At 40.9% G+C, this 13,999-nt stretch overlaps 2 protein-coding genes across 4 annotated transcripts; one reads left to right on the forward strand and one right to left on the reverse strand.

Moving 5' to 3' along the window:
- Positions 1 to 214: 214 nt before the first annotated feature.
- On the forward strand, positions 215 to 5,038 carry coasy (CoA synthase). 2 transcript variants are annotated; one of them, XM_026316380.1, is made up of 11 exons: positions 215 to 380; positions 743 to 816; positions 1,116 to 1,843; positions 1,979 to 2,193; positions 2,332 to 2,463; positions 2,930 to 3,119; positions 3,415 to 3,479; positions 3,590 to 3,674; positions 3,962 to 4,059; positions 4,388 to 4,534; positions 4,620 to 5,038. In XM_026316380.1, exons 3-11 carry the CDS (start codon positions 1,159 to 1,161, stop codon positions 4,677 to 4,679), a joined length of 1,677 nt encoding a protein of 558 aa, XP_026172165.1. In that variant the 5' UTR covers positions 215 to 380; positions 743 to 816; positions 1,116 to 1,158; the 3' UTR covers positions 4,680 to 5,038. The 2 variants fall into 2 exon arrangements, with proteins under 2 accessions (XP_026172165.1, XP_026172164.1); XM_026316379.1 differs by lacking the exon at positions 743 to 816.
- On the reverse strand, positions 4,884 to 13,999 carry LOC113135974 (myosin light chain kinase, smooth muscle-like). Of its 2 annotated transcripts, none has more exons than XM_026316377.1 (15): positions 13,845 to 13,999; positions 13,222 to 13,686; positions 11,574 to 11,714; positions 10,862 to 10,992; positions 10,608 to 10,764; positions 10,189 to 10,494; positions 9,969 to 10,065; positions 9,612 to 9,815; positions 9,089 to 9,306; positions 8,286 to 8,409; positions 7,622 to 7,774; positions 7,139 to 7,268; positions 6,920 to 7,001; positions 6,607 to 6,747; positions 4,884 to 6,141 (listed from the first exon to the last, which is right to left on the reverse strand). In XM_026316377.1, exons 2-15 carry the CDS (start codon positions 13,388 to 13,390, stop codon positions 5,936 to 5,938), a joined length of 2,259 nt encoding a protein of 752 aa, XP_026172162.1. In that variant the 5' UTR covers positions 13,391 to 13,686; positions 13,845 to 13,999; the 3' UTR covers positions 4,884 to 5,935. The 2 variants fall into 2 exon arrangements, with proteins under 2 accessions (XP_026172162.1, XP_026172163.1); XM_026316378.1 differs by having other exon boundaries at positions 13,222 to 13,681; positions 13,845 to 13,990.

Below are 13,999 nucleotides of genomic sequence, written 5' to 3' on the forward strand. Positions count from 1 at the left end.
TGCATTATTTATAAAGTAGCTTTAACTAAATATACATGTACTGTGGCTTTAAAGTAGAATATTAAGTTCCTTTAAAAAGCTAAATTTAGTTTACCAAAGTACATTAACTAGTATATAGTTAAATCATCAATTCTCAGGTACAGGTCCGGTACGTCTGACTAGTTTCATCAACCAATCACGGTGCGTGTCACACGTCACGTGGTTACACGTTCAGTTTGAGCATGACTTCCACTAGTGGGTGTTTAGCTATTTTGGATATTGGTGGTGGACTGGAGAAGGCAGTTTCTCGTCGAAGATTGTAGACGATCTATGTAGTAGATATGTGGACGGGTCTCCTGCTGTGCCTGTTCTTCCTATCACCCTAGAATCAATCGACACAGGTAAGCTCACGCTAGATAAATAAAAGGTGCTTCGACGCCAGTTCAGAACGATGTGCAAGTGCTCTGCATATGGGCCGCACCGAATGTCGTTTATAACTAAATGCAGATAGCTCCTTTACTGCACGGTCATAAGTAACATCATCATCAGCGTCATCACATGTGGGTTTTCACTGTGTTCCTGCAGGATCATTTTGCAAAAACATGTTTTTTTTTATTTCAACCTTTGAGCGTTTGGCAGTCCTAGCTAGATGGCTACACAGGGTGTTATTTGATTGGTCAGTGTCTGAAAGTGCGACCAATAGGATGGTCTGCTTTCGAAGTGGGCGGGACGATGATAATTATTAACTTTTTTTTTTTTTTAGGAATTTATCTTGTGACTCCAGTTTAAGGGGCATATCTGAAGTTAACCCTTCTCTGAACAAATTACAGACTTCAGGTAAAAACACAGACAGTGTGACAGCATTAGAAAGTTGGAAAGTCTCAGTGTTTTCTTGTTAGGAATGAGTTTCAAACAGGAACAACATGAAATTATAGACATACACACTCCATGTTGGACAGGTAGAGAGAGGGTATTGTACAGTGTATTGGGAGGGCTGTCCAGTTTAACCAGTTACACATGCTGAGAAACCAGTGTTACAGCTGTGAACAGCTAAAAACACAAAGAAATGACTTGGCCTAGAAATGTAAAACATAACCACATCACTTTATTCTTTTAAATCTTTCTTTTCCCTACAGATACTGTGACAACTGTGACTTCCCAGTGATATCAACCAGTAAAATGTCCATGTTCAGCACAGGCATCCTTGTGCTGACGTCTCCCCTGCACACCCTCCCCTTCCGCATCGCTCCGGTGCTCAGCTCAGCGGCTCAGCTTGTAGAGCGCACCCTATATGTACACCTCCATCCCGGGCTGAACCTGGGGAGTGGGAGCCAGCCCCGGCCAGTGTTCATTCCTCCAGTAGTCGACCTGTCTACGCTCATTACCTCCCTTTATAGCAATGCAGCGGATGCATGTGGGCACCTGGATGTTCGTGTTTTACTGACCAATGTACGCTCTCAGTCAACCGCCAGCAGTGGGACCATGGTCCCAAACTGCCCGTTCCCCACACCACAGCTTCTGTCTCACTCCCCAGATGTGGTGCTTACAGACTTTCCTCTGCAGGATTCAGGTCAGTCCCATGAGGTTACCCAGTGTCTGCAGAAGTACACAGGCCATTGCTATGTCTGTAGCCCCAGACTGCGTTCAGTGCTGCTCCACCCACGGTTACCAAGGCTGGAGGAGAAAGAGGAAAAGCGAAAGGAGCCTGAACAAAAGGCAAAACTTTTGGAGACTCACAGTGATGTGGTGGTAGGGGGGACATTTGACCGCCTCCACGGGGCTCACAAGACACTACTCAACATCTCGTGTCTGCTAGCCAATAGAAGGTTCGTTATCGGGGTGTGTGACCAAGCAATGCTAAAAAGTGAGTAGTTTATTTTCAAAATTCCCATTTAAGTATTCATACTATGTTTCCAAGGCTAATTTCTTAAATGTTTCTGATCTGTTAAAACAATTATTACTAGGCAACCCTCCTCATCCATTTCTTTTCCGGCTTCAGAAAAAGCACTAAAGGAGCTGATCGAGCCGTACTCTCTGCGGGTTCATAGACTAAAGGAGTTTCTGCAAGACATCAAGCCCTCACTGCAGGTGGAGATCGTGCCTCTTGATGACCCCTTTGGAGTGTCTATAGTTGACCCCCTGCTGCAGTGCATTGTGGTTAGCGAGGAGACCAGAAAAGGAGGCGAGGCTGTTAATAAGAAGCGCATTGAAAATGTAAGTTTGGAAATTAAAAACGTATTGAACCAGAAATTAGTTCTAGTGCACGTTTTGTTTCTGTAACAGAGAAAGTACTTTCTGGTCCAGATAATGCCTGGGTTATTTGATGTTTGTGTTTTCTGCCTCCTAAATCAGGGCCTCCCAGCTCTTGTTCTTCACGAGATCCAGCTACTTAAAGATTCCCACCACACAGAAACAGAGGAAGAAAAGATCAGCTCCTCCAGTTTACGCTCTCGTCTGCTTGGCACACTTCTCACCCCACCCAAAGTTGGTTCTGATTAATAAAGAAAAAAAAAGACATTTTGAAAAGTGATTTCAACGCAGGATAAAAGATAATAGTTGTGGCAGTAGAAAATTATAATAAAATGGGGAAATCACAAGAAAACATTTATTTATGTTTGAGTTCTTTAATTAAGCTATAATTATTTGAAAACAATTAGTTTTTTTTTATAAAAAAGAAATAAAAAGATTTGTCATAGTGCTCAAAATTACATTTGATTTTTATACACTTCCATTAAACTAGCAGACTGCTTGCAGCATTTCATTGCCATATTGTTTTGGGCAGCTGAACTTGTAAAGGGTCAAACACATAAATCAGTCTTTGAAAAAAGTTAATATTTAACTTTTATAATATAGGAGCTATATTCTAGTAAAAAGCTGATGGCTTTTCAAAATGTTTTCAGCATGTTTTTCTATCCTGCCCAACTTCTGTTTCCTGTCTCTTCCACACTAGGACAGATCCCACCTTCCTCCTCTTCCATATGTGATTGGTCTAACAGGAGGCAGCGGGAGTGGAAAAAGCTCCATCGCCAGGCAGCTGGAGGCTTTGGGTGCAGTCCGGATTGACTGTGACAAGCTGGGCCATGAAGTGTATCAGCCAGGAACAGCAGCCTATCACAGAGTGCTTGAAGAATTTGGGTCAGGTAAAGAAATCCTCTTCCTCCTGGATGTGTCGTTGTTGTAAGCATTATTTATGTTGGGTCTACTGTTGCTACATAAGAGTATTGAAAAAATGAACAAGTTTTGCCAGAGCAGATACTCAGTAGATGGGTAAATTCCCTGTTTATTGCTGATCACTGATGTCTCAGACACAAGTAAATCCACAAAACATTCTCTGTAACACACTCCCAGAAAATAGATGTTCATGTCGTAAATGTTACACCATATGAATTCACATGAATCTCAGTGCAGTGACGACTTTGCTTCTGTAACTTTTAGATATTCTGAACGAAGACAAAACCATCAACAGACGTGCATTAGGAAGGAAGGTTTTTGGAAATCAGGTAATATCAGTAGTATGAAAAAATTTCAGTGCATTACAGCAGTGCAATTAATACGTAAGACAACACCGCTGTGTATCAACAGTTCATCACTGATGCTGTTTTTCATGCAGAAGCAGTTAAAAACTCTAACAGACATTGTATGGCCTGAGATTGCACATCTGGTGAGGAACGGAATCAGCCAAGCCAGAGAAGAAGGTGCTGTAGAGACTGACATTTATTAATCTCAGTACTGCAGAAGTGTAAATTGGTATTTAATGTATTGTGTAGCTGTAAAATTATTTTCATGTTTATACAAAAAAATGCAGTTCAGCTACAGTATATCCAAAAAGTCTAAGACTATCCTTTTTTCCTTTCCGAACCCTTCTCTTTAGTTACTCTAATGTGTTGATCTTAGTGACATATACACAGTTAGTAAAGAAACCAATCTCACTTTAAAGTGGAAGAGATTTTCATTTATTCACTTAATTCTTTGCTTTTTACAGGAAAACAGGTTTGTGTGCTGGACGCAGCAGTCCTTCTGGAGGCAGGCTGGACAGACATGGTGCATGAGGTCTGGGTCACCATCATCCCAGAGGAGGAGGTAATAGGTTTATACCTGCAGAACTCCCATCAGCTTGTGTGGAAAATGCAGCAGCGTTAAGGCGACAGCTGCCTTACATGTCCTATTATTAAATGTAAAAAGTCATTTTTATATATTGACATTCAGTCAGTGGTTTGACAGCTCCTGACAGTTTCAGTTTTAAGGATGTGGTGAGGAATGTAATGGGTAAGAGTCATATTTTTTAAAAGAAATTTTAGTTTGTACTGATACTACCACAGGGGGGCGCCAAGGTATAAAATTTAGAAATTCTTTACAGAAGTTTAAAGACATCAGCAACACCCCCCCCCCGTTTCCCCTGCTCTCTTAGGCGGTGTTAAGGATAACGGAGCGAGATGGTGTGAACGCAGGAGATGCACTGCGCCGACTGCAGAGCCAGTGGTCCAATGCCAAGCAAGTAGAGCACGCCAACGTTCTGCTCAGCACACTGTGGGAACCAGAGGTCACTCGGAAACAGGTCAGACACACATTACCCCATTAGTACAGTGTAAATTTGCATTACAGGAAATAGTTTTTGTGCTAATTTTTTCTTTATTTTGAAGGTACTAAAAGCTTGGAGTCTTCTTCAGAAAAGAATCCAACAGAACCAAGAAGGACAGTAGGAATATGTGTGGGTCACTACATCACATCAGGTGTGACCTGTGATTACAGCACATCAGGTCCAGTGATGTGTATGCAGAAATGGCTGACCCACACATTGAAATGCTGCCTTAGAAAGAAGTGAGGATTCCCACTGTTCGACCGAAGCAAACCCAACATGCTCCCCCACTTTACTGACCCAGACCCAGTGCCTGATTAACTTTCCATAAGTTTTTAAATAGTTTTATTGTGAAGATGCTTAGTTGAAAGATGGAGGAATGAGAAAAATGAGAACTTTACAAAACACTCACAAAACAAAACCATTCATGGTCAACAAGATGGAATTCCAATTTGGGATTAATAAAGTACTATCTTAAGAATTCTTGGTCTGCTGTCATGGAATATGACAATGGAATATGGAAACCATGATTATTTGTGTATGCATGTAAACCTACCAACAATTTCTGCCTGTTCTTTATTTTTCATTCACATTAAATTGTCTAATATGGCACAGTGATTTTGGAGTTGCTAAAAGCAACAGGATTATATTACCAGGCAAATGATACAAATTTTAAAAAGTAAATATTGTAAAGACTGCAAATGGAGTAACTGCACACGCTGCTAGCAGCTGCACTCACCCTGGTGCTGTATCATGCTCGATAACAGAGCAAACAACCTAATAATGACTTTGAAAGCTATGTTTCCCATTATAAAACACCTGGCCAACCACTTAGCATCGACCCGTTGAAACCTTAGCAAACACCAACCAAAGACTTACAATTTAATCCAGAGGTTTATGGCTTTCTAGCAGTCAAAGTTTAGTTTGAAAAACAAAATCTGTGCCTTTTGATAAATATTACAAATATTCACTTTTGACCAAAACTCTAAAACTCTGCCTTTAATATTTGATTGCATTAAAACATTAAGACTTAAATTGCATATATACAAGTTTCATGTAACTTGTCGTGGTAATGGCGCTTAGCTCAGCCACATAAACAATACTTTGTGCACACATAGTTAAACACCTTACCTACACATTAAATAAAGGAAAGTGCCCTGGTAAGGGATGATGTGAGAAACACAGAGGTTTGGGTATATAAACCAAAAACCTTGGCACCACAATACACCCTTTTTTTTTATTGAAATCATGTGTCATCAGCCTTAATGAATACCTGTCCATCTATATACTGAAGTTCAGGTTTTATAAAATCATAAAAATCAGTCTACATCTTAAAAGTCCCTTTGAAAATGACTTGGTTTTCTCCTCAGTCACATTCCTTTACATCTTCACTTTCAGTTTGGCAGAGCACATTGCTTCCCCCAGCTTATTGCTGGCCCTGCACACATAGATCCCAGAGTCACAAGGTTCCAAATCAGCCAAAACCAGAGAACAGATCCCGTCATCGTTTTGCTCCTTGGTCAGTCTGCACGACTCCAACACTGGTTTCTCATTCTGAAGCCACTTAACCTCCGGCCGTGGGTAACCTACAGTTGAGACAATAGGATTACTGCAAAAATCAATAACATAAAAGAAACCATGTTAAGAAATATGTCAAAATTAAATGTATGAATTATTTTGTATTAAAAATACTTGGTTGAATACAACAGTGTTCAATATTACTCAAATCTGTTGGCAGCCAAGACATTTACATTATTTTATATGAAGTATAAAGAAATTAATGCACATTTTAGATCCATGTATTTGGTTGTCTGCCAAGGTTATATGATAAAACTGGTACCAGTCTAACATTTGTTCTCTAAATATGCAGTTACAGCCTAGCACAAAGGAAACAGCCTGGCTTGTACAAAAGTAATCAAATCTGCCTCCCAGCACCTCTAAAGTTACGACCTTATTCTAATGCAATCAAAGCAGTGCAGGTAGCAATGATTTTTTTTCCCGTGGCCCTTGTAGAATGTGGTGTGGCATTATTTAATAAAGTGCCACCCTACCATTGACAAGACAGCTTAGCTGAGCAGTTGCTCCTTTGGGAAGGGTGATGTCCCTCAGGACCTGCTGGAAGCGAGGTTCACACTGAAGCTGTTTATCGAGCGACTGGATGGCCGCCTCTGCCTCTTGGCTCCATCCTGGTTCTGGATGAGAGGAGGAGGAGGATGACGATGATGAATAAAATGGAAACAAGGCTTTACTGATCACAAAGGGGAAAACCTGAAGTGACAATCTGAATCTGTGAGTCATCTGCCATATGTATGCAGCTCTCATGCGTAGGAGGAATTGTGCATGTGAACCAAGTATCTGTCTTACCCTCTGAGGAGATGCCAGGAGAGTCTGGCCTGTTGGAGAGGATGGCCATCCGCTTCAGGGCCAAAACAGCCTTGCCAGTTTTCTACAGTTTTAAAGGAAACATAGCACTTTATGACAAACTACACCAACAACCAAGCTTTAGGTATATACAGGTCAGTGGATTTGGAAGGTCACAAAACTGAACACCGGCAAAATGCAGTGTAGTCAGTTTACTCTTACCTTCCACTTGCGCTTGGCCAGAAAGTGCCTCATCTTATCCTTTTTGAGGGACTTGGTGGGTCTGCGGGTCAAAGGGGTAAAAGAGGCCATCCAGGGGTGGGTGAGGGCCTCGGTACATGACAACCTACATCTATAGTGCAAGTGTACAGAGGGAGAAACAAAGTCTGTCAAATGCTGCCAGTGGTCTCCAGAACTCACAGTCTTGTAGCCATTGGTAATCTGAAGTATGATTCAGACCCTAACTCCCTAACAAATGGTTTGGTACCATTCAAATGTTCTGCTAAGAAACATGTTGCACAAATATGTTGCACATAATGTGACCTTATCAGCTCAAGAGATCCAAAGCACTTTCATCATTTCCTTCCTTTTGTATTTGCTTCTAATATAGTGTTTGAAGCTTTTCTAATTGTTGCACCAATCACACATGTAGCCATGGTGCTAATTTGCTGTGGGCCATATATCATTAAAAAAAGCCAGACCAACCTTCTGTCCTTCTTCAGCAGGGAGCTGATAAAGTCTTTCGCTTGATCAGAGATGTCCTCAAAACTGTCCTCATCAAATTCGTAGTGAGCAGCAGTCACAAGAGCAAAAGTCTCAGCATCGCTGTTACCCTGGAACGGAGATTCCCCACTGAGCCTAGGACACAAAACAGTAATACATATGAGCTCAAAAAATCTTGGCTAAGAGTTTCATGTTCATGGACAAACACCACTGACTCAAAAAGCAACAAAAATGGAAAACATATTATTTTTGGTAAATTATTACATTTAAATTTCATGCTACTACTTGATTTTATTGGAAGAATTCCTATTAAAAGAACACTAGCACAATTAGTACTGAGGATTATAGTAATATTACAACAGCACCAGCAGATGGGGCCAATTCTGCATTTATGGAGCAGTGAGAAGCGTATGAGAAATTAATTATCATTAGATTTTGTATCATTTTAGTACTCCAAGTTGATTATATACTCCTGTTACTTTTAGCTATGTTCAATTAACTTTGCCACGGTTTAAATTTTATCATAAAGGAAAAATAAAGAACAAACAAATAGGCTTGTACACAAGAACAAATCACTATTTACGAAGTTCGAGTTCTATGTTAATGGGGCTCTATGTGTAACCTCTATCACAACAGTCTAACTTACAAGATGAAGCAGATAACTCCAAGGCTCCACATGTCAGTCTCCAGACCCACAGGCTCATAGTTGATCACCTCGGGGGCCACAAACTCTGGCGTACCATGCATCACCATCACATGTTTTCCTTTCTCTAAAGAACAGAAACAAACACATCATCGCAATATCAGCTTGAATGTTTTGTATTTCTTTGTTTGTATTAGACTATTTACAGACGATTCTAGTGATCACTAAATAGACCACCCAGTGTGGCGCTGCAGCATCTGGAACATCACAAAAATTCTGCCTGAATTTGCATCTCAGTGGCCTGAGTGCCTATTTAAGAAGTTTTTATCATGTACTGGCCATACAAGAATTTAAATCAGTTCAGTTTTAGAAATCTTATTTTTTGTCATTGTGGGCATGTAATAAAAAGACCCCAAAATGTATCTATATTAATCAAACGTCATACGAAATGTTGCAACATGCCGTTACAACAGGTTTGGGTGCACAACACTGACCACTGCCAACCCATTTGTATTTGAATAGGCCCTTGTACAGACCTTTGTCTTTTCCTGTATTGTTTCTTTTAGTAGAATATACACAGGATATGTCCTTCATTAGAATACATACAGGGTGATTTATTAACCATCCCCAGTGAACAACTGCAATGCAAAAAATAAAGTAAAAAGGAAATCTGTGGTGTTCCAGAGAGCTGCCCACTCAAAATAGTCCTTTTCAGTTTGTGATTCTTGTTTCATTTTTACCATAAAAGGACAAGAGTTTCCTCCGAGTTCATTATGAGACTGTTTCCTCAAATCCTACTAACTCACCCAGTTTAGTAGCCAAACCAAAGTCAATGATCTTGATCTGTGTACCAGTGGTGTCCACACAGACAATGTTCTCTGGCTTTAGGTCCAGGTGTATGATGTTCTGCTTGTGGACGTACTGCATCCCTTCCAGGATCTGTTGCATGTAGCGGGCACTGGTAAGCTCTGTGTGCTCAAAGTTCTCATCCACAATGCGTTGAAAGAGCTCTCCACCTGCAATGCTTTAAAAACATACCACTGTTCAAGTCCATGTGTCAAAAGTAACCTTTAACTACTTTTGTTTAGCAGTAGTTATTAGTTGTGATTATTATTTTTTAAAGTATTAACTATGTAGAATTTTTGAAGCGTTGGATGTTAGAGGCACATCTGCCAATAATTGTTCTAAACTGTAGTCGTAAAACACTGTAATCCCAACTATCCAAATGCCATCATGTCACTGAGATTTCCCAGTCAAACAAAGCTTAACTAACTAAAGTCTCACATTTTACTACAGTAAAATAGCTTTTCCACACCACTTGTTACTTACTACTCCATGACCATAACTATCTCTGAGCTGGAGTCGTAGGCTGCCAGACACTGGACCAGTTTTGGGTGGTGAAGACAGTTCATCAGTTCGATTTCCTTGCGGGCTGCTGACTTATCCTTGAGTGCCCGGGCTTGGTAGAACTTTCCCGCACACACCTGACCCGTCTCTTTATGGGACAACCGGAACACCTTACCAAACCTTCCACTGGACATTTTTCAACCAGAACAAATAAGGTGACATTAAAATGACTTCAGTGATTTACATAATCTGAACTGTACTATCAGTCTCATCCATCTGGCAGGTTTAAAGTGCAAGTATGTTGAAAGTTTGTTTTAATTACAGAGAATCCATGCTTACACTCCCAGCTTCTCATGCACATTGTAGTGGTCCTTGACCTTGTTTTTGGTGTCAACGGTCACTGTGACATATGACTCGGACACTTCCTTCTTTTCCTCTTGAGACACAACATAAAAAGTGATAAATAGTTTTATTTCCCATGACAGGTATCACAAAGTTTTATCTAAAAACTGAAATGACAAATCCTCATTTCAAACATTTTACAGAAGATATTACTCACCCCTGGTCACCATCTTGACACACTCAGACTCCCGGCTAGGTTCGCTGATCCCTGCTGAATTGTAAGCTCTGACACGGAAGCGGTACTGCCCCAGAGGCTCCAGGCCTGAGCGGACATGGTAGCATGTGTTCTTACAGCAGCTTGATATTTCAGTCCAGCTCCCAGTCTTGCCCTCTTGTCTCAGCTCCACAGTGTAACCTAACACAGCTGTGCCTCCATCATAGCTGGGACCCATCCAGGACAGGACCAGAGACTGAGTGGATAGCTTGGAAATGACAGGTTGGCATGCTGGAGGATCAGGCCTGTCTGGTGAGAAATTCAATAAAATAATTTTATTTATATACTAATGGTGAATGTGAAACAGCAACCGTTATCATTTACTACTGCAAATGCAAAACTTCACAGCTGTTGAGTCTCACCTATGACACCTAGGGAGATGGTATGGTGGGCAGAGCCTTTTCGATTTCGTACTACGATAGTATACGAGCCTGTGTCATGTGGACAGGCCTGAGAGATCTTAACGGTGCTCTGGGTCTCACTGCTCCTGATAGAAATCCTCTGCCCTGCCGCCACCACCTGAGGAGGAAGATGGGTGAAAGACAAGAGGTTTAAAAAAATAGACTATAAACTTATGGATCCATACGCACAACCACTGGGAATCTAATGTTCTTACTTTGTCTCTGTTGTAAATCCAGCAACAGGCCACAGGGACAGAGCTGCTCCTGAACTCACAGTGGAGCCGGGCCTGCTCTCCCACTCGAACCTCCACCTGCTCAGGTGGGTGTAGAAACTCCACAACAGGTCCTGGGGGAGAAGAGGTCTTTTGTTTTCAAAAGTTTCTCATATAAAGTTTAGCATTAACTTGATTCTGTTCACCTTTGCTAGAGGAGACTTTTAAGATTAATATATGTACGTATGTGACTGAAACTAAAGAAGACTTATACTGTAGGTGTGTGCTACAGTGAGGATGGGAGGGTTGGGTAACCAATCACATGTGAGCAGTCACGTTTGGTTGCAGTGGTTATCGGCAACCAATAGACAATCAATTGATCAATGAACTGTACTTTTGAACAGACTCAATAGCTTTTTCCAGACATGTCTGTGCAACAAAAACAAAATAAGTTAACTTCCAAAGAAAAATCAATACATTTTATTAACCATGCAACACATAGTGTTAGTTTTACAATTTACAATTTGCTTGCCACTAAGCATGTTTGTTTCTGCTCCCCAATGGTTGGCGTATTTACTGTGAATTTTCATTTTTTCTAGACCAGAATTACAGAAGTCATTGCAAGAAGTAAAGAAAGAAGAATGGAGAGTGTGTGGGTGTGGAACAATTCAAAGGTTTTTTATTAAGAGCAACCAAAGTTAGTAATCTACTGTACCTCTGTTCTTTCTTTCAATGGGCTGACTTTTGGCTTTAGCACCTGAGGACAACTGAGCGTTTTCAGGTGGCGCAACCTTTGATGTGACCTCACTGCACAGCTCATGGTTGGGTAGCCTGGGGAATTCCTTTGTCATTGTTCCTTTGCAAAGACACATGTGAACAAGTTTACGATACAGAGGTCAATTAAACATGGTTCACCTAAGGACAAGTTATACAATACTTGATGTTTACGAGGACTTACGGTATTATTAACAGGACAATTTACTCCTGCTGTACCTGTTACATGTAACACAGCACTGTTTGACTGCAGTATTTTCAACTATGAAGGTAAACATCCCAGCATTTCCAGGTGAACACTGAGTCACAGCCACACTGGCAACACCATTGTTGAAGGAAGTATTATTCTAATGTAAGAATGGAGAAACACATATTTTTACTGTAACGCATATTTTTACTGTAGCTGATAATTATTAAAATTATTATCTTCTAAAATCGGACATTGTGATTTAAGATAAGTTAGGTAAGAGCTGTGCCTGACATATTTTAGCATCATTTCCTTGTCCACAATGGCATTTTCAAATTATGTTTTGTATAGCCAGGAAAGGCTCAGAGGCTGGCTTCCTATGATAACACCTCGAAAAGTTGCACCCCTTCTTTCACCGACTGTATAGTCTCTTTGTGGTTCTTTGAAGTAGGGTGGCTCCAGTGCCTGGTCTTCAGTCTGTTTGCTATCTTAACACAGATTAGAAGACAATGGATTGCATGTTCAGACGTAGTTCGCTAGGCTACAAAGAGAATGCACCACTGTGTCTTCTACCACTGACCAATTACTATGAGCCACCTCATCCAAAACAAAAACCTATACCGAATCTTTCGGCGTCATTATGGCTTGCCAAACAAATTTTTACACTCATTTTCACCAGAGACACACAAAAGAGAAAACTGTAGACTGATATATGATATTCATCTGTTTGTCTCCTGAAAGATCAGTGTTAAGTTTGAGTTCATCATCTCCTTGTGCCTGGGAATTTAAAATGATGTTTATAAGATTTCCCCACTGCATGCATTCTTGTACATGTGTATTATGGTGTAAGAATGTCCTGCGGGGTGGTCACCAGTGGATGGTGGAATGCCATCAGTGGGTGTGTGGGTTTCTGTGTGTGTGTCTGTGTGTGTGTGTGTGTGTGTGTGTGTGTGTGTGCATTTGAGGCAGACATGGGGGTTTGCATGTCTCCCCTATAAATTCAGAGTTCATTTGGCTACAGGCACCACTAACCATCACACTATCACAACAGCTACAAAAACAACACAACTCATAATAGGCTTGTTACTCTTAAAGCTGCACCCTATGTATTATTTTGACAAGCTGTGATTTAGCCTCAGGGGAGCTAACCTCATCATGCACATAACTGTTTCCAGTATTCGTAGTTCCCCTGATAGACCATTGCAATGCTGTTATGCAGAGGGGTAAACAAATTTGAATTCAAACATGAAGCACATCCAGGGTCTGTAGTGGGCTAAGAGATGAGATGTGGTATATTTGTAACAAATATTATGAAGGCTTTCACGTTATATTACACTATTAAACAGTGATTCCAGGGTGAGAGTTAAAACTGCAGCTGGTTTCTAAGAAAACAAATGTTTACCTGTTGAAGATAAGACTTCCTGATTGGTGTTTCCCACGGTCATCCTCTTAGTGGCATCCAATCCATTCTGTTTTTCTTTCCTCTCCATGCCATAAGATTTGGGTTGAGGCTTGAGGGCCAACCGGAAAGTGGACACGAAGGTGTTTGCCTTCTTACCATCTTTGTCCATCGTTGAGTAGAAATGTTGATCAGGCAGTGGCTGACAGTCACACCTCAGTCAGGCCTCCTCTTCTTCTCTTGATTGTGGTTTGATTTACTAGTTCATATGTATAGTGTTTGGCTGATGAATTGCATACTTGCCCTGTCTCTATTCATGCATCCTGAAAAACTAACAGGAGGAGCCTCTGCTTTCAGACTGCCTCTGAAATCACAACCCACTCTCAGCCCCAGGGTACAAAGGAAATGGTCAGTTTTGTCTAAAGACCACTTAAAAACTCACATATTCCACCCCTTTGTCCCTCTGCGCTGTGAAGAAAGACAAACCACATGTATTAGAAAACAAAAGTGATACTAAGCAGGAGTGGAAAATGTGTGGGTGAGAGAAAACACTGAAGAGAACCAGGGAGCATAAGGTGGGTAATGATAAAAGAAACAAACAGAAAAGGCTAAAAAAGCACATTTACCTGACGGCACTTTTCATAAAGGTTGCTTCTCTTCTCAGAACAAAATCATTTATTCCTATTGCTCCGTTTCGTCATTTTACCGCCAGTAAACACCTATTACCTGTAAACACTTAGCAAACTGTAGGTTGAGCCACACTGCCAGAGTGATCACAGGA

Source organism: Mastacembelus armatus, chromosome 19, assembly GCF_900324485.2.
Source record: "Mastacembelus armatus chromosome 19, fMasArm1.2, whole genome shotgun sequence".
NCBI lineage: Eukaryota > Metazoa > Chordata > Actinopteri > Synbranchiformes > Mastacembelidae > Mastacembelus > Mastacembelus armatus.

What these genes read in the sequence shown, in the direction of transcription:
- coasy (XM_026316380.1), top strand. Translation starts at nt 1,159, where the DNA reads ATGTCCATGTTCAGCACAGGCATCCTTGTGCTGACGTCTCCCCTGCAC. An exon ending in CACTTCTCACCCCACCCAAA is followed by an intron (nt 2,464 to 2,929) that starts GTTGGTTCTGAT and finishes CTTCCACACTAG; the next exon opens with GACAGATCCCACCTTCCTCC. An exon ending in CCATCATCCCAGAGGAGGAG is followed by an intron (nt 4,060 to 4,387) that starts GTAATAGGTTTA and finishes CTGCTCTCTTAG; the next exon opens with GCGGTGTTAAGGATAACGGA.
- LOC113135974 (XM_026316377.1), bottom strand. Translation starts at nt 13,390, where the DNA reads ATGGACAAAGATGGTAAGAAGGCAAACACCTTCGTGTCCACTTTCCGG. An exon ending in CATTGAAAGAAAGAACAGAG is followed by an intron (nt 10,993 to 11,573) that starts GTACAGTAGATT and finishes CTTCTCCCCCAG; the next exon opens with GACCTGTTGTGGAGTTTCTA. An exon ending in GCTAAGCTGTCTTGTCAATG is followed by an intron (nt 6,142 to 6,606) that starts GTAGGGTGGCAC and finishes TCTCAACTGTAG; the next exon opens with GTTACCCACGGCCGGAGGTT.